The sequence below is a fragment of the Phascolarctos cinereus genome, unplaced genomic scaffold (assembly GCF_003287225.1).
Source record: "Phascolarctos cinereus isolate Bilbo 61053 unplaced genomic scaffold, phaCin_HiC Scaffold_5;HRSCAF=322, whole genome shotgun sequence".
Taxonomy (NCBI): Eukaryota; Metazoa; Chordata; class Mammalia; order Diprotodontia; family Phascolarctidae; genus Phascolarctos; species Phascolarctos cinereus.
The window spans coordinates 248948707-248967374 of NW_027555958.1; the positions used below are offsets into that span (position 1 = coordinate 248948707).

The window sequence follows — 18668 nt, forward strand, 5'->3', positions numbered from 1 at the left end:
TCCTTCAGTTCTTTCATCTGTCCTAGAACCAAAACCAAGACCTCCAGCCTCCTGTAAGTACCCACAGCCAGCAGCATCTCTCCCCCATTGCTTCTGCACTTACTGAGTGGGCATCTGCTGGTTCCTTCTCACCTAGGCCTGAGTCTCCACAGCACAGCTGGGTTTGGTATTCCTTGTCAAGAGAGGTTCCCTCAATCTTCCTGGGCTCAGACACCCAACTCCCCTCACTGTCCAGGAGGTAAATGTTCCTGTGACTGAGGAAGAGGGTGCCTCTCAACCCAGCTCACCCTAGGGCTCACTGCTTATTGTTTAAGCAGAACTAGCCTGGAGTTGTTTATTCTTCGCAGGTTCCAAACCTCATCCTGGGAATTTTTTTCAGATCTTCTCCAATTTTCCCAGGAGGACCACTATTCTGCTCCTATTCTTATTTATTTTTACTACTCTATGTTTTTCCTAAGGCACTATTTTATTTCACTTGTGGGGGAAATCTGGAGAGCTTGAAATTTTCTGACCTACTCTGCCATCTTCCCAAAATCCTCTCCTCCAATCACTTTTAAAGTAAATTCCATGCATATGAGGAAGTTATAATGCAAAATTCCATGTAAATATAAATATTACTATTATCATTATTGTCATTAAGTAGCATCAATAAAATGAATTGTCCAAAATGAGAGAGAGGCTGACGAATTGTGATCTCGACTTGTCAGACCATATATAACCTGATGTATTGAGTTCAGTTTTAGGTATCATAATTACTATAAACAGCTATATTAGTACACTAGTAATGAACAAGCTTATAAAGGACCAGAGAGTGGTGATGACAATAGTGAAGGGAATAGAAATCATCCCACAAGAAGGTTAGTTGGAGGAAATGGACCTTGTTAACTTAAAAAGAAAACATTTATTGGAGCTGTCTCCATTCTTCAAAGATATGTCGTGTAGCAGAAGGATTAGAATTTTTTCTGCTTGATCCAAGGAGGCAAAATTAGAAGCAATGGGAGGAGATTGCAGAAGTGCATTTCTGATCCATCTAAAGACAAATTTACCAACATTAACATTATCCAAAAGTTGAATGGCCTGCTTCAGTAGATAGAAGATTTTCATTAATGGAAATTTTCAAGTGGAGATTGGCTGACCTTTTGTTGGGCATGTTAGAGAGATGTCTCTTCAGGTATAAATTGTAGCAGATGACCTTAAAATGTTTTTAAAGCTTGAAATTCTGTGATTCTAGTAATTTTAATAACAGTGATTCTAATGTTCATCTCTATGATTTCAATCTACATCTCTACACCTCTCAGTTTCTTTAGAAATGTAATTTTCTCTTTATTAATTTCTATGAAAGTGTCTATATTTGGCTATCTCTTCTAAAAAGTAACTATGAGTATTGCTTTCTTCAGACATCAATGGCATATCTTGGCTAATGTATCAGTTTTTCTATAAATATTCATATCCATATAAGTATCTCAGTGTACCTATCATTTTGTGTGGTGATGTGTATATGCTTTAGCCAAAGTTAAACTCTTTTTATACAATGCCTTGAATGTAGTAGGTGCTTAATAACTACTGCTTGTTGAATTGAATTAATTCTTTTTTTTTTTGGTAACTCTTTTCACGTGTATTCCTCTTCCATTGGAACTCTGCATCTTATCTTCTTAGTGATATATCCAATTTCTGTCTGTTAGTGTGTCTGCTTTTTTATGTTTCCAAACACATTTTTATTTAGTTATCATTTCATTAAGCTAAATATAAAATAACCATCACTAAAGCTCTTTGACTGTCTTATCACAGGAAGAACAATGTGAATGGTCAAAGGAAGTTTACTCACGGATAAGACGTGATGGAAAAGACCAATAAAAGCATCCCAATGGGGTTCATTCTGTTGGGTTTTTCTGACCAGCCTCAACTAGAGATGGCCCTCCTTTTCGTCATCGCCATATTTTACATTCTTACCCTGATGGGGAATACAACCATAATCCTGGTCTCCTACCTAGATCCCAAACTCCACACCCCAATGTATTTTTTCCTCTCCAACCTCTCTTTTCTGGATATCTGCTTCACCACCAGCATTATCCCCCAGATGTTATGGAATCTTAGTGGTACTGATAAGACTATCACTTACATTGGTTGTATTGTGCAGCTATATGTTGTTCTGGGATTGGGTTCCACTGAGTGTATTCTCCTGACTGTCATGGCTTATGATCGCTACGTTGCCATCTGCCGCCCCCTTCACTACACTATTATTATGCATCCAAGGTTTCTCAAACAGTTGGCAGTTGTGATTTGGGTGAGTGGTTTTGTGGGACCTTTGATTCAATCAATATTGACTTTTCAATTGCCTCTTTGCACTCACCATAGGGTGGAAGGTTTTATGTGTGAGGCTCCAGCCTTGATCAGAATTGCTGCTGTAGATACCACCTTTGTGGAAACTGAGCTTTCCATAGCCAGTATCCTTTATGTTGTAATACCTCCGGCTTTCATCCTGGCTTCTTATGGCTGCATTGCTAGAACCACATTGAGGATGAAGTCAAGTGAAGGCCGTTGGAAATTATTTGGAACCTGTGGTTCCCATCTGATGGTTGTAGCCTTGTACTTTGGAACCATAATTGCTGTCTACATACAGCCCAAAAATGAGTATACTCTGAAACAAAGTAAATTTCTAGCCCTCTTCTACACTGTGGTGACCCCCACCCTCAACCCAATGATCTATACATTGAGGAACAAAGATATGAAAGGATCACTGAGGAGGTTGCTGGATTCAAACAAAAGTTCCAGACATATATAAACTGTGCAAACAGCAAAGCATTAAATCTATGCACTGGAGAGTACATACTCCTATATGCTTCCAGGACCACAGCTTAATAACTCCAAATATTTAAGGCCTTCCTGAGTTTAATACATTATCTTTGTGAAAATCCCAGAGCTCCCTGCAGGCAAGCATTTTAGTGTCTAAGAATCTTCCTTGTAGGAATTCCTCTGTGAAGACACCAAATTGTCATTAACATATGAAGGTCATATCCTTTTATTTATAACATTTGCTTTCTCTGTGACAATAAATGGATAATTTTCTACTTTTGTGGCTTTAGAGAGAAGGTCAAAATCTTCTAGGCAAGGGACTATCAAGGAAGCAGATTAGACACTTTCTGCAAAACTCACTAACAGTCAAGACTTGCAAACAAGGAATTAATTATCAGGTAAAGAGAATTAACAGTTGACTCCATAGGAAATAAAAGAGAAAACCCTCAAAAGGCAAAATCTTGTGAGTAAACATCTGAATATATGCCTCAGTGCTTCTGGCAGAGATGTACATATTGACCCAAGGGCTTATGCCAGGGACCCATCTTTGGATCCCTCTCTTGCTGCCAACTCTACCAGGACCCATTCCCCCAAGATCATCTTTTCTACCCCACAATAATTAGCAGACACTGATTTTACCCAGCACTATAAAAGGAATGGAGCTTGAGATCATTTCCATTTCTCTGTGATCAGGTCAAATTTAGGTTTTCCCAAGATGATAAAGGTTGAGCCTGGAAAGCCCTCTGAGCTCTCCTCCTACCTTGCAAATATAATAGGTACGAATTCATCCTAGCCATAGAAGGAATAGGAGGAATAAGGGATCAACTGGGACATGGGGGCAGGATATGTGGTTGTACTAGGCCAGAAAGAATGGATATTTAAATCTACATGAGGCTAATCCTGTCCTTCCCAGAGGCTACACAGGATATGGATACAAATTGTTGAACTCTACATCCCTCAAACATGGGAGGAAGCGGTTTAGATAACATTTAGATTTCTATAGCTTACAGCAGAACTGCATGGAAAAAATCTGAATGAACAGAACTTTTTGAATTCAAGGTGTTAGTTTAACAGGACATCAAGTGCTATAACAATTATAATGTGCCATTGAGATTTGGCAAAATGATGTGAAAAGGATAAGCATGGAATATAAGAATATTTAAATTTTTTGCTAATTCTCCTTTATACATTGCATTTACTAGTTAAATCATTTTTCTTATTCCTCAAGTTGATTTGAAAGATAAATACAAGCAGGTACTATATCATGCTTATGTTATTCATAACTTTAGTACAGAATTCCCAAAATTCAAGTGTAATGGGAAATTTACTGAATGATTCAGTAAGAATGAGAATGCTTATTAATCAGCACCTGTACTGAATTTGATATTTAAAGAGAAATTCAAACTTGTAAACTTAAGACCATTTTAGAATTGTTTTTTTTCTTCTGGATGCATAACCAAAGAAAAGTAAACTAATGATTAAAAAAAATTGGTGCCACAAACTGTGTATTTATTACATTTATTAAAAAGGTGCAATAGTTCCCAAAGCCTTAAAACTTGTTTGAGATTTAAGGAGCCTTTATTGGTACTTTCTTCAAGAAAATTAAAAAAAAAAACTAAGTGAAAAAATGGTCCTCAGGCTCAACTTATCAAACACAAGAAGAAACCTTCTGAGGTAAAAATGCTAGATTAAAGAATTAACTTCACCAGGCTCAGGTTCATGTTAAGGAGTACTTTGATGATTACTTATTTATGGTATAATCCAGAGAATCGTTCCTGGCAACACTTTTCTTACTACAGCACAACACAGAGATAGGAAGTGCTTTTCCTCCTTCTTATTCAATAAATCCAACAAAGACAGAGCTCTATATCTAGATTTGAATCTTCCAGATGTCTGCTTCAGGTAAAAGTATGACAAACGTCTATTTTTATCACTGCATATTTATCACTGCTATTCTCATCAGAAAGTACCCTTAGATAATGTTGAAAATACACTATTCTTCTAAACGTTTGATATCATTTAGGACACCCACTGCCTTTAGAGCCTGCAAATGAATGAGTGAACACATTGTCAGTTGTAGTTATGTATCAGTTGGTTTTACTTATTTGTAATAATGGAGGATTGATTTTGAGTGGGAAGGAAGTGCTCCTTTTATCTGGAAATGTCTTGTGTTTTTTAAGAGCATAAATATATTTTAAAAAGATTCTACGTTTTAAATTTATTTAAATAGAAATATATTTAAATTTTAAAAACAACCAAAAAAATTCTATTTCCATAGAATAACTAAGAAGCTGGTTTAAGGAAACCACAAGTCTCCATTTCATGCCACTTTTCTTTTGGAGAAAAAGCATATAATAAAGTTCGAGTAATACTTTCAAAACTGTCCTGCTTATTTGTATCTCCTTCTGAAATTCCTTCTGTTTTCTTTTTTGTATTTTTAAAATGTTTCAATGACTCTCTTATTTTTGGAATCCCTGTTGCTAACCTCTCCTCTCTCCCTAAATCCCTCCCACCAAATTAAAGAGGAAAAAAAGTCAGGTCATAAACATATTCATACAAAACAAACCACACAGGGGCCATGTTAAAAAAAATGCACACCTCTTCTGCACCTTGAGTTCATTACTATTCTGTCCAGAGGTAGACATCAGTGTTACTAAATTAGCAGATCAGAAAAATTCTTGAGACACATTTCTTTTAACTTTTAGCAAGTCATTTGATAAATATCTCATAATATTCATGTGGAACAGTTGGAAATAAATTGGTTAAACAATAGTACAATGAGCTAAATTCAGAACTAGCTAAATGGCCAAAGAAAAATCATCAGTGGTTTGATATTAGCTTAGTAAGAGGTTTCCACATAGACTTGTTCTATTTTTCTCTAGAGTATGGAATGAGAAACAAGAGACAGAAGTAGCTAGTTAATTAGTCATGTGATCAGCTCATTTTCTTTCTTTATCATACTTTAATTATGTGCTTTATAGAAGTTTTTCTTGCAGTCAACATTCACTATGTGGATCTATATTTTTCTCTGAATTATATTAATATTTTTAGTTCTTCAAAAAGTATAATATTCTATGACTCATAGCCATACAAAAACCTTAGTCAGGAAATTGTTAAAATATTGGGGTCATTAAAAAGTTTTTAAGTTTTCTGAAATTAATTCTCTCTGTACTCCTTTTAGCAATTAAAATCTGGGTCTAAATAATTATCTTATATACATGCATGTATTCATGTGTATGTATATATGTATATGTAACATATTGTGCATATATGTACATATGTTTGTATATACATATATAAATATGTGTGTATGTGTGTATGTGTACACACACACACACACACACACACACACTAAGACAGACAGACAGACTGACTGAGGAAGACATGGAGAGATTGATTGATTTTTCTTGTTGGGATGGAAAGGCCAGACTCTTTTGAATGATACATCACAAATATACAAACACACTTCCCACTAGTCATGGGAGGCATAATCCTCCTTCTTGCTCCGCCTCTATTTTTGGAAAGGGGAAAAAGATTAGTTTTATAGCATAACTTAACTCTCATAGATCACAATACCAGGTCCAAATCCTTAAATCTCCATGGGGCATGAGGTCTAGGTTCCCTTGCTTCTCAGCCTCCATGCTGGTCTGACTGGCTGCTCCACCAAGTCTGTGATTAGGGCTCAGAATCCCAGGCCTGTGTGAATTACCTCTGGTACCAGAAATTGAAGACAAATGACACAAAGCAGATACATAACTCCCCTACTCCTCACTCCACCCCTCTGGCCCATTTCTTAGAGCCAAAGTAAGAGGGAAAGCAGAGGAAGGAAAAGTTCTTTTCTTATCTCACTAATTCAGTTCATGGTGACCACAATGAGAGTAGCAGCAGCAGGAGAACCCAGCAAGCTCCACTTAGGCAAACTGAGTATGCTCAAAGCCAAGGGTTGGTGGTTTTTTTTTTAAATTCTCTGTCTGTCTGTCTGTCTGTCTCTCTCTCACACACACACACTGCACACACACCCCAATCAAGAGAGGGCATGCTCCAATGAGGTAGTTACATTATGACACATTATATAGAGTATTGGACTTGCAGCCAGGAAGACCAGAGGTCAATCTCTTTAACACAAGCTCCCTCTGAACATCAGTTTCTTCACTGGTAAAATGAGGATAGTAAAAACTTATCTTATAGGGTTTTCATGAACATTAAATGAGGTAACATGTAAAGCATTTAACAAAACTTGAAGGACTATGTAAATGCTAGCCTTTTCATTATTATGGGAAAGAAGATAAGGGAGGGAATTTTAGAGGCAACTCTATTCACATCAGATCTGGGTTAAGGAGAGAACACTATATACATTTAGAAGGGAATAAAAGTTTTCTAAATTTATAAAGAAATAAGAGGGTGAGGGAACAGGATAAGGAAGGGGTATAGAAGGGTGTCTAGATTAATGGGAATGGGATAAAGAGGGAACCACACACACATTTATACATATATATCTGGAAGGCTATAAAAGTCTTCTAAATTCAGATAGAAACAAGAAGGTAAGGGAAAGGGTTGGGGAGAGAGGATAACAGAGGGCAGGGCCCCCAGAGAAGAGAATGATTTTTCAGCTGAAAAGGGTAGAACATGGTTTGTGCTGGTAGAATGTAACCTCTCTTGAGGCAGAGACTCTTCATTTTCATCTTCACTTCCCCAAGCACTTAGCCCAGTGCCTAAAATATAGGGGTTTCTTAAAGAGGGTGGAAATAGAGACCCCCAAATAGATGAGAAAATAATCCTAGTTCACACTGATATAGTACTTTACCTTTACAAGGTGCTTTTCTTATAAATGTGAAGAAACTGAGGAATGGAGAGATTGCCATTTGCCCATGGTCACATGGTTAATAATTAGTCCACTTTCTGATTCCTAGATAAGTGCTCATTAATCTCCTCTGCTTCTCTTCCTCCCTACCCTATTTGGTTTTTAATGTAAGAAGCCACCTAGCTGTAGATTGCCTGAGCCCTGACCAGTTACATCACAGACTAACTAAAGGATTGCTGTCAGGAATCTTGGAGAATATGAGAAAGGCTAAGAGTTTGAGATTTGTATATACTTGTTTAATTTTCTTCAGTGGGAGCATGGGATTGGATTCTAGAAACAGATTAATTTCACATCAATCCTTAGGGGAGAGGAGGAATCTAGAAAGGATCTAAGATTGTTTAATGCATTGTTGGTGAAATTGTGAGGTGGTCTAGAAAATAATTTACAACCTTACCCCCAAAAGTCACTGAGCTGTATATACTCTTTGACCTAGTGATATCACTAGTAGGTAGTCTTCTGTGCCCAAAAAGATCAATGAAAGAGAGAAAGGAAATATTTGAAGCTGCAACTATTTGTTCTAACAACTGGAAAAATAGTGAGTGCCCATCAATGGGGAATGGCTGAACAAATTGTGTATTCATGCAATGGCATTATCGTGCCATAAGAAGTGACAGGAAGGACAGATTCAGAGAAACTTGGGAGGACTTGAATGAACTGATGAAAAGATAATTTCTCAGAACCAGGAGAACAGCTTTTATAATGACTGCAACACCGTCAAGGACAACAGCGGTGAAAGAGTTGAAAATGAGTGAATGCAATGACCCATCTTGATTCCAGACCCCTGAAAAGGCAGTCTTATCACCTCCTGGAAGATGGGATGAACTTGAGGTGCAGATTAAGACCTGCATCCTCAAACATTGCCAATATGTGTATTTGGTTTTTGTGCTTGTATGTGTAACTTTTATTTTGAGCTGAATGACGCTAGGGAGTAACTATCTTTCTAAAAAAAAGAAGGAAAAGTGAAAATGAATCATTAAAAATACACAGAAGAAAGTTCAGAAGGGGACAGAGACAAGCAGGACATTCATTGTTACAACTACCGTGTTAAATCTGGAATATTTGAAAAAGACTGAGCTGTATAATAGTGGAGATTCGCAGTTTCACATGTGGTCCTATTTTTCTGTCTGTGTAATGAATTGTACTGGTTGTTGAAGTTTGTCAAGTTCATAATATTAAAAAGAATTTTTTAGCTGCCCCCCCAAAAGAGAGAGAGGGCAGGGGTAGTTTAAGTAATAGGAGGGCAAGGTAGTGGGTAGAAGTAAACCAGGGGAGTCAGGAGCAATAGGGAATAAGACATATACACAAACATGAAATAAAGATCAGGAGTAGAGTTTATTAGAGAAAAAAATAGGAGTAGTAATTATGATCTCAGACAAAGTTAAAGCTAAAATAGATTTAATCAAAAGAGAAAAATAGGGAAGCCACACCATATGTCAGCCATATTAATCAATATTGTTTCAGACTATTTGAAATAACTAGACAGTGTAAGGTTGGAATATTGTTGGGGTGTAGGAAATAATGAATTGGTGGACTTAGAAAAATATGGAAAGACTTGGACTTATGAAGGAAGACATTATCTACTTCCAGGGAAACAGAGGACAAGCAAGTTATACAAAAAAGGTCTTACATAGATGCATATGAATGTATATGTGTATGTACGTGTATGATTATAGATATATGTGTACAAAAGTGTATGTATGTGTATATGTATATGTTTGTGCATAAGTATATATGTATATATATATGAATGTGTGTGTATGCACACATACAGAGACACATGCAGACACACGCATGTATGTATGTGTGTGTATGTGTGTGTGTATGTATGTATGTATGTATGTATGTATTTTCACACTTAACTCTAGCCTCCTTGGGGGAGGGAGGGGAGGAAGGGAGGAAGCAAAAAGTGCACAGCAGAGAACAAAATTAAACCTGCAAGGAAGTAAAGAAAAGATGGACAGCTCTGAACACAATGTGCAGTATTTATCATATAGGCTCTCTTGAAAGGGAGACTTATTGCTGTATATTTTCAATCCTCTCATGTTCTGCTATGCATATGGCAATTATTTTCTTTTCATATCTTGCACTTTGGTTTTAGTATTTGTTTGTTTCTTTTTCTTTTCTTATTTTATATTTTAGTTTAAAATTAAAAAAAATTAAAAAAAGATTTGGGTGCTATACAAATAGGTGTATTGATTTTCTTCATTCTCTATGGTACCTTTTTTTTTTTTAGCAAGATGTAGTTTTCTTCTCTATCTCTTTTAATTAGATTTATTTTTGTTTTTGCCTTGTCTGAGATCATGATTACTTCCCCTGCTTCACCTGAAGCATAGTGGATTATGCTCTAGCCCCTTACATTTATTCTGTGTGTCTCTCTGCTTCAAGTATGTTTTTTGTAAACAACATATTATAGGATTCTGGTATTTAATCCATTCTCTGCTTCTGCTTTATCTTTGCCTCTGCCTCTGCTTCTGCTTTAATCCATAATCTGCTTCTGTTTTATAGGAGGGTTCATCCCATTCACAGTTATGATTACTAATTGTGTATTTTCATCTATCCTATTTTTCCTCCTGTTTGTCCTCTCCCTCCTTTCACATTTTCCCTCCTCACCAGTATTTTGCTTCTGATCACCATTTCCTCCAAACTGCCCTCCCTTCTGTCAGGCCAGTCCCCCCCAACCCACCCTTACTTAATATCTTCCCCTCCTACTTCCCTGTAAAGGATGATAGGCTTCTATAACCAAATGACTGTGTATGTTATTCCTGTTCTGAGCCAATTCTGATGAGAGTAAGCTTCAAGCAATGCCCACCACCCATGCTTCTATCTTCACCACCATTGCAATAGGTCTTTTGTGTCTCTTCATGTGAGGTAATTTATCCTGTTCTACATCTCTCTTCATTCTGCTGCCATTGTAATACCCTTAATTTTATCTCATCCCCTCAAAGTCACCTTATATCACATTCTCTATATATACTTCTCCTAACTGCACAATTAGTGATGCAGTTCCTAAGAATTATAGATATCATCTTCCTATGTAAACAGTTTGGCCTTATTGAATCCCTTATGTTTTCTCTTGCCATTTTTTAAAACTTTTTATGCTTTTTTTGAGATTTGATACTGAAAATCAATTTTTTGTTTTTGCTCAGCTCTGGTTTTTTCCTCAGAAAAGCTTGAAAGACTTTCATTTCATTGAATGTCCATTTCCCCACCTGAAAGATTACGTTAAATTTTGCTGGGTAGATGATTCTTGGTTGTAATCCAAGCTCCTTTGCCTTCTAGAATATCATATTCCATGACCTCTCATCTTTTAATGTTGCTGCTTCTAAGTCCTGTGTAATCCTGACTGTGGCTCCTCAATATTTGAATTGTTTCTTTATGTCTGCTTGCTATATTTTTTCTTTGACCTGGGAGTTTGAAAATTTGGTTATAATATTCCTGGAAGTTTTCATTTTGCGATCTCGTTCTGAAGGTGATTGGTGGACTCTTTCAATGTCTGTTTTGCTCTCTGATTCTAGGATATCAGGGCAGTTTTCTTTGATAATTTCTGGAAGTATGATGTCTAGAAAAGTGGCAGGTAATAGGTAATAATTATATTGAATATTAAAAATATTTGTCAGAGGCCAGCTCTCTATGCACTAGGCTATGATGCTTCTCATTAGTCAATCAATCAGTCAACATGGGGAACAAGAGACAGACTAAATGGGGAGTCAGAAAGGTTCCAATGTATAACCTAGATAGGGGAAAGGGAATAATATATTTCTTTTTTTTTTTTTTTTACTAAACCTCCCAATCTTCTCCCTTCAAATCTAATGCCCTTTATTATAAACCTGTCTTGGGTAGGTAGATATGAATAATTTTCTCATATATTTTCTCATATTACATTCTTTGATGAAGGTGCATCTGACTATTCATAAGACAGTGGAATTTACAAATAAGAAAACCAGACTCAGATTTGGGAGATTGAGATTCTAGTACCAGCTGCTTAGTAGCTAACTGTGTGGTCTCTGGCAATTTGATTAATGTATATGTGCCTTATTGTACTTCATTTGTAAAGTTGGAATGACAGTAAAAACACAAGAATTTGACTGTTGTGAGGGACAGCACACTCAACAAGAATTGTTCATTGAACATATCCAATAAGTTGTCTTCCAGGTTCAGCTGGAGGACTTGTAAGGACAAGGTACCCAGCACCTTTTTTAAGTTATATTTATTGTAACAGTGTAATAGATATAAAGGCTTTGGCCTCCCTTAAATGTCTTTAGCTTCTCATTTGTCACCCTATTTTTTTTTGGTAAGGCAATAGGGGTTAAGTGACTTGTCCAGAGTCACGCAGCCAGTGATTGTTATGTGTCTGAGGCCAGATTTGAACTCAGGTCCTGACTCCAGGGCCAGTGCTCTAGCCACTGTGCCACCTCACTGACCCTTGTCACCCTATTGTTGCTACATCTGCTACTACAATCTATTTCCTTGTGGAGGTCTATACTATTAACACCTCATTTTTATTTAGAAAATTAAGAATTAATAGTATAACAATACTCATTTCTTAAGTACTTAATTTCACTTGAATCCCTAAGAAATCTTGAGTAGAAGGCTTAATTTCAGGAAGTGATCTTAGCTCCCTAGAGAACAGATCATTACTGAGAGTGATCAAACTAAGAGTAGGTGTGTCTTTTTGTTAAACAAATCAAAGAAGGTATTTCTACAAGTGTGTACCTGCATATCTTATTTGGGAAATAGCCCCCACTAAATTTCAAATACTTTCTTTGTTTCTTTATCTTTTTTATCTAACAACTGCTTATAAAATGCAAATTGCAAATTACTTGGGTCAGAAAGTTTTCTTTTTCCTTAGAGATTATTTTTTTTCTTTAGACTCACTTTAAGTATAAATTCTTATTCTTTAATTAATATTCTATGATAGATTTTGGCTAAAATACAAACTTTTATTTTCCTACACCACTGCTAGCCATACATGTTGTTTTTTTTAATTTAAAATATATCATGTACATTTTTATTACTGAACTCATCAACTCAATCTATGAAAACAATAGGGTAGGAACAAACTTAAAAAGCAATCTTTTTTAACATGTGCACCTTAGCAGACAGCTTCCAGAATGGTAGGGAAGTGGCATTTCCTTCTTATCAAGGGTGATGAACCTGATACAGAACAAATGTGTGCATAATTGCACCAGAAGTATTTTATAAACGCAGGTTAGTCCTTTTATAGTCTTTCCTTTTGAGTTGTACCTATTCCTTTTTTAAAATTTTTAATTATTTTATTTTTAATTTATGGAATAAAACAAGCATTTACAAAACATAATACAACAACAACAAAAGATGATTGCATGTGAAAGTGCAAATCCATTATGTACAACTTGCTATTCCTTTTAAATAGATGATAAAATTATCATGTAAATGCTCTTCATTATTTTGTGCAAGTTTACCCATGTTTTTCTGAGATTGTCAAGCTTGTGATTTCTTATAGCACAGTAGTTTTCCATCATAGTCACATACCACAATTTGTTCAGGCCTTCCCCAATTGATGGACAGCCTCACAATTTCCAGTTCTTTACCACCACAAAGAGAGCTGCTACAAATATTTTACAGCATATAGGTTCTTTTCCTTTTCCCCTAATTATTTTTGGGAATAGACCTTCTGGTGATATTGCTGGATCAAAAGGTATAGGCAGTTTAATAGCTCTTTGTGTACAATTCCAGAGTTCTTTTCAAAATAGTTCACAATTCCACCAACAATGAATTAGTGTCTCAGTTTTTTCCACAACCCCTCCAACATTTGTCACTTTCCCCCTTCAATCATTTTAGCCACTCTGATAGGTGTAAAATGATATCTCAAAGTTGTTTTACTTTACTTTTCTCTAATTAATAATGCTTTAGAGTGTTTTTCATATGACTATAAATTGTTTTGATTTCTTCATCTGAAAACTTCATATATAAATACACGTTCATATATAAATACAAGTTCTTGAAATTGTCTTTTTTTTTGCCACTGCTCTCTTCTCAATATGCTGTAGCCTATTTATACCAACCATACATCTTTCTCATGCCTTTTGAACCAACACAACATAATATTACAATCTAGTATTGAACAGTTGAGAGAAGGGGGACATCAGTATGAACTAGGATAGTCAATGAAGTTACCACATAGAGTTGAGTCTTGAAAGATGGAGAATTTTGATAGATGGAAAGTATGGGGCTGGGAGCAACTCCTGGCCTGAAGATAGATAGCAATGGCTTCTGGGAGTGGGAATAATAGCAATTATCATATTGATTTTCAAGATTTTCTTTACTTTCAAATTTATTTATTGTGTTATCTTTTCTCTCAGCAACTCTTACAAACTTCTGGGTTGTTTAGTTTTCTTTCTTTTTAAAGAGGGAAAAGACTGAAGCTCTGGCAAGTTAGATGAGTTGGTCAAGGTCACACAGAAAGTCAGCAGCAGTGCCAGAATTCAGGACTATGGAAATTCCCAGGCCCTATACTATTTCCCCTCAACTAGCAAGGATGCTTCATTCAGTTAATAAACATTTATTAAGTGCTTGCCAGGTGCTGTGCTAAGGGCTTCAGTATGTTTGTTAAATACAAAGTACTGTTCAGATAGTATTGCAGGCCTGAAAGAAGCAATCAGAAACCATTAGGCCCACCTGGAAAAAGTCCTTCTTTATCAAAAACATGAGAACAGTTGTATGCAGAAGGAAATGGCAGCAATTGAACATGTTGCACATGATAACCATGAGCCAGCCAAGTGCCTAATGAAGATGTTTAGTCAGATGGAGTATGATTATCTGCAGCTCAACAGCTGAAAAATCAAAAGGATTTGGATTAACAACATAAGGAAATTAATGCACAATGAAGCAACAATAATTAGAAGTGAAAAGTGAACTCACAGCTGGCATTAAGAATTTCAACCAGTCTCTTCCAGACTTGCTAGAAGATCTAGAAGCCATTTTTTAAAAAGCAGAAACCCTAGACAATGAATTGGAAAGTTTGAAAGAGAAGTTTCCATTTTCCACCAACAAGGAGCATCAATAGTCTTTTGAAGAGAGCTAAACTTATTCAAAGTTCACATTGTGGAGGAGCACTGACATAGATGAACAATGAGAGAGAAACTAAGTCACCATGAAGACAGGTTCAAGGCCCAGCTTCACTGCCTTATGTCTAAGCCTGCAGAGGCTTTAATGAAAGGCAAACAGCAAACAGAAGGCACTTTACACAGTTTGAAGAGACAAGTTGATGCTTTCCATGAACTGGTTACCAGCACCACTACCGATTCTATTTTTCTGGCATCTAGCTTGTCACAACTGGGAGTTTCTCTACTTGAAGACTCTCATCTCATTAGGAAACAAGGAAGGGCCTTGCCACAGTGACTTGGCCACAAGGGACTACTTGGAACACTTTTTGCCTTCCATAGCTGAGGAAATGTCTACTACCTTACTAACTGTCAAATCAAAGTTCCTCCCATCTGACCTTGCTTAAAAAACCCCCAACAAAAACAACAACAACAACAACTGAGATCCAGGACCTTCTTCCTAAGGACAACATGCTTTATGCTATAAATGCAAAGATTTTTATAAGTCATTTGTACATATGGAAATACCAATTCATAAAATTCAAGTAGGATGTGAAGTTAATATCACAGCTTTTTTTTTTTTTATAAACCACCACTCATTTGAAATATACATTGCAGGGTATAAATTGAAAGGTCTGTACTGATGTAGCAGAACACCTTGCTGAATTTAAATCCCTCTACATTTGTTAATCTTATCAAGTTTGTGTTTTGTGTAAAATATATTTTCATATAAAAAAGACCTAACAAACAAAAAAAGAAATATATCACTATGAAATACTTCTCCTTATGGAGTCAGGGGAAAGTGTGTATTTTATTTTTGATCTTTGAGGTTCTATGATCAATCTGTGGAGAAGACAGAGAAGAAGATGATATCAAATTTCTTTTTAGTCAGAAATGTTTTGATTTGTTACAAAGAAACCTTGTAAATAAAATCATGTTCACTTAGTTTATGTTTTATTAAAAAAACCCATAAAATCCTGTGAAGAGAATATGAAGAGCTAGCAAATACAATATATTCCAGAAATATTATTTCCTGTGCTTACTTAAGAGAGCTCAAAGAGAAAGAATTAAGCTAGCTTATTTGTGAAGAGACTAAATTTGACATTTTTCTTAGGGAAAAAAATTGGTTTTTAAAATATTCTTAAGAGACTTTAATCAGTTTCTGAATTGAATTGAATGGCATGAGGTTGAATTTTCAGATAAATGAAAAAAGAGTTAAAGATTCTCAGGCTATAAACTTTCTCAAAGACAATATCAAGATTTGAAGGTCACTCTGGCTATAAATTTTCTCAAGGACAAAATATTGTAAATAATTATATATGTCTGGTTTTTTTTATTGATTTCATTTGTTATTCAGTTCTTTATTTGTTTCATTATAGAGAAATGAATAAGAGTTATAGGAAAGAAAGTTTCTCTATTATATTAAATAATCATTAATTAATGAACTCAGATGAGGGTTAATTTAATGAATGTGAAATATTACAAATTTATTAATGAAAACAAATTATCCTAACAGCCTTGGATCACTCTAAAGCTCAGGAAGATAAAAGTAAATATAAGAATGAGCCAAGTGGAAGACATAGGAGTGACATAAAAGTCAGATTGGCTATATCCCACAATATTGCTTATACATGGGGGCACTGGCACATGGCCATTCTTTTCTGACCTGATACATACAGTGTTTGAATCTAGTTCTTTTCTTTTCAATTTATAAGTACTCATCATACTCTAAAAGTAAAAGCAAAGCAATATTAATGGCTTATATTTTATTTCCATCCTAAGATATAAATTGTATTGTTTTAAAAACCTTGCAATGTAATTAATGTGTTAACTGGTTTTGCTTAGCTATACTTACTACTTACAGGTGCCATTCTGTGGTAAGTAGTGACAGCAATATAAAAAGAAAGAAAAAAGGAACAAAGACAAAATAAGAATTGAAAATATGCCAAGAAAAAGCCACTTTTCCATCTAAAAGGTATTATACTTTTAATATTTTGTTAGCGCCAGAGTCATTTGTTACAAATGACAAAGGAAGAGTCCTTGAAGGAGTTAATGTAGGATTCTGGGAACAGTATGAGGGTTACAAACAAAAGGCAAGGGTTCAAATCATTGTTCTTCCACTTACTCAACCTTGAACAAAGCATATAACATGTCAGGGTTCCATTTTCCAACATGAAAAATCAGAAGTGTGGACAAAATTATCTTGAAGAATCCATTCTCTTCTATGTAATTGTATTGTGATTCTGTTTTTTAATATACCACTAGTGGCCAGAGTAGGCAAGAATGTTCCAAAAGTCAAGAAGTTGTCATTGAAAACTAATAGGAAGTGGGGAGAAAAGGGTAGGCTTAGAATAGGAATCAACGGAGGTTCACACTCTTGAACTCATAGTTCCTAAACCATAGAAAGCACCTCCTCAATACTCAGAAAATCAGTATGGTGGGCCAAACACATCATATGCCTGAAATCAGAAATTTAATCAGGCTTATTCTTCTCCATCACAAACTGAAAAAGGCCCCAGAACAGTTCTTTAAAGGTGTGCAGGCCACAGTTCCTTCCTAATGGCTTTTCTCAGTGCCCCCTTCACATCCTTGTTCCTCGAGGTATAGACCAGTGAATTCAGAACTGGAGTGATCACACTGTACATGATGGCCACTATTTGGTCCTGATCCATGGAGCTGCCTGAGGAAGGATGAATATAGGTGAAAGCAACAGGTACATAGAAAACACTGACCACTATAAAGTGGGAAGCACAGGTTGACAATGCTTTCTGAAGCATACTACAAGAATAACTCTTGAAAAGGAGAAAACTGATAATGTAGAAGTAGGAGAGGAGTATAAAGAAGAAGGTGCTAATGGCAATGGTGCCAGTGACTGTTTCAAGCATCCAGTGGTTGAGCTCTGTATTTCCATAAGCCAGATCCAGTAGTGGCTTGATGTCACAGAAGAAGTGGTGGATGTGATTGGATCCACAGAATGTCAAGTGGGAAGTCATAACAGAATGGAGCAAGGCATGGAAGAAACCAGTGATCCAGGTTACAGCAGCCAAGCAGAGGCACACTTGGTATTTCATGAGAAGCATATAGTGGAGCAGATTACAGATGGCCACAAAGCAGTCAAAGGCCATGACACCCACGAGGATGGCCTCTGTGCTACCAAAGAAATGGAAGAAGTGGAGCTGAGTAATACAGCCCACAAAGGAGATGGTCTTGTGGGTGGAGAGGAAGTCATCTAGCATTTTGGGCAGTGTTACTGTGGAGTAGCAGATGTCCAGACAGGAGAGGTTACCCAAGAAAAAATACATGGGGGAATGGAGTTGAGGCTCAGAGATGACAACCACCAGGATGGCACCATTCCCAATAAGGATGAGGTTGTAGATGATGAGAAAAACCACAAAGAGGTAATGTTCCAGTTCCTGAGTGTCTGTTATTCCAAGAAGAAGGAACTCATTCACCGAGGTATGTTTAGGCATTGCTGCAAAAGAACATAAAAAAGGTAAGAAGTGCTATCTTGTCTATAACCTGTTGTTGAACCAGCCTAGAATTCTGATGCTAAAAATGACACCAAATCATGGGGAAGTAATTCCTGTTCTCTATGAAATCAACCTTAAATGGTGTGAAAAAAAATCATAACATCTCTAACAGTGTATAGACAAGTAAGAGACTGTAAGCCTCATGAAAGCAAGGTCCATGATTTTCTAAACTTTAGTCCTCTTGCAGCACCTGCCTCAGTCCTTTATATGCAACAGAAACTTAATAAATATTTATGGAATTTAACCAAATTAACTAAATTAAACTGAACACCAACAGGATGACTTCACCATCGCTATGAAGAAAGATAAGACACAGAACACACATATAGCAACCAGTATAACTTGAAGAAGACAGAAAAAAGCCCTTCCTGAAGAAGTAACTTCATTGATATGTTTTCTCAT

The 18668-nt window shown here is 36.1% G+C and overlaps 2 protein-coding genes across 2 annotated transcripts; one reads left to right on the top strand and one right to left on the bottom strand.

Annotated features, from left to right (window-relative positions):
• The first annotated feature begins 1837 nt into the window (after positions 1-1837).
• Positions 1838-2782, top strand: LOC110202618 (olfactory receptor 2G3-like). Its single transcript, XM_020978847.1, has one exon. The coding sequence runs from the start codon at positions 1838-1840 to the stop codon at positions 2780-2782; it is 945 nt and encodes a 314-aa protein (XP_020834506.1).
• Positions 2783-17264: 14482 nt separating this feature from the next.
• LOC110202633 (olfactory receptor 12D2-like) lies at positions 17265-18206 on the bottom strand. The gene has a single exon (XM_020978866.1). It carries the CDS (start codon positions 18204-18206, stop codon positions 17265-17267), a length of 942 nt encoding a protein of 313 aa, XP_020834525.1.
• Positions 18207-18668: the final 462 nt, after the last annotated feature.

Excerpts from the sequence above, each read along its gene's own strand:
- LOC110202618 (XM_020978847.1), top strand. The coding sequence starts at position 1,838 with ATGGAAAAGACCAATAAAAGCATCCCAATGGGGTTCATTCTGTTGGGT.
- LOC110202633 (XM_020978866.1), bottom strand. The coding sequence starts at position 18,206 with ATGCCTAAACATACCTCGGTGAATGAGTTCCTTCTTCTTGGAATAACA.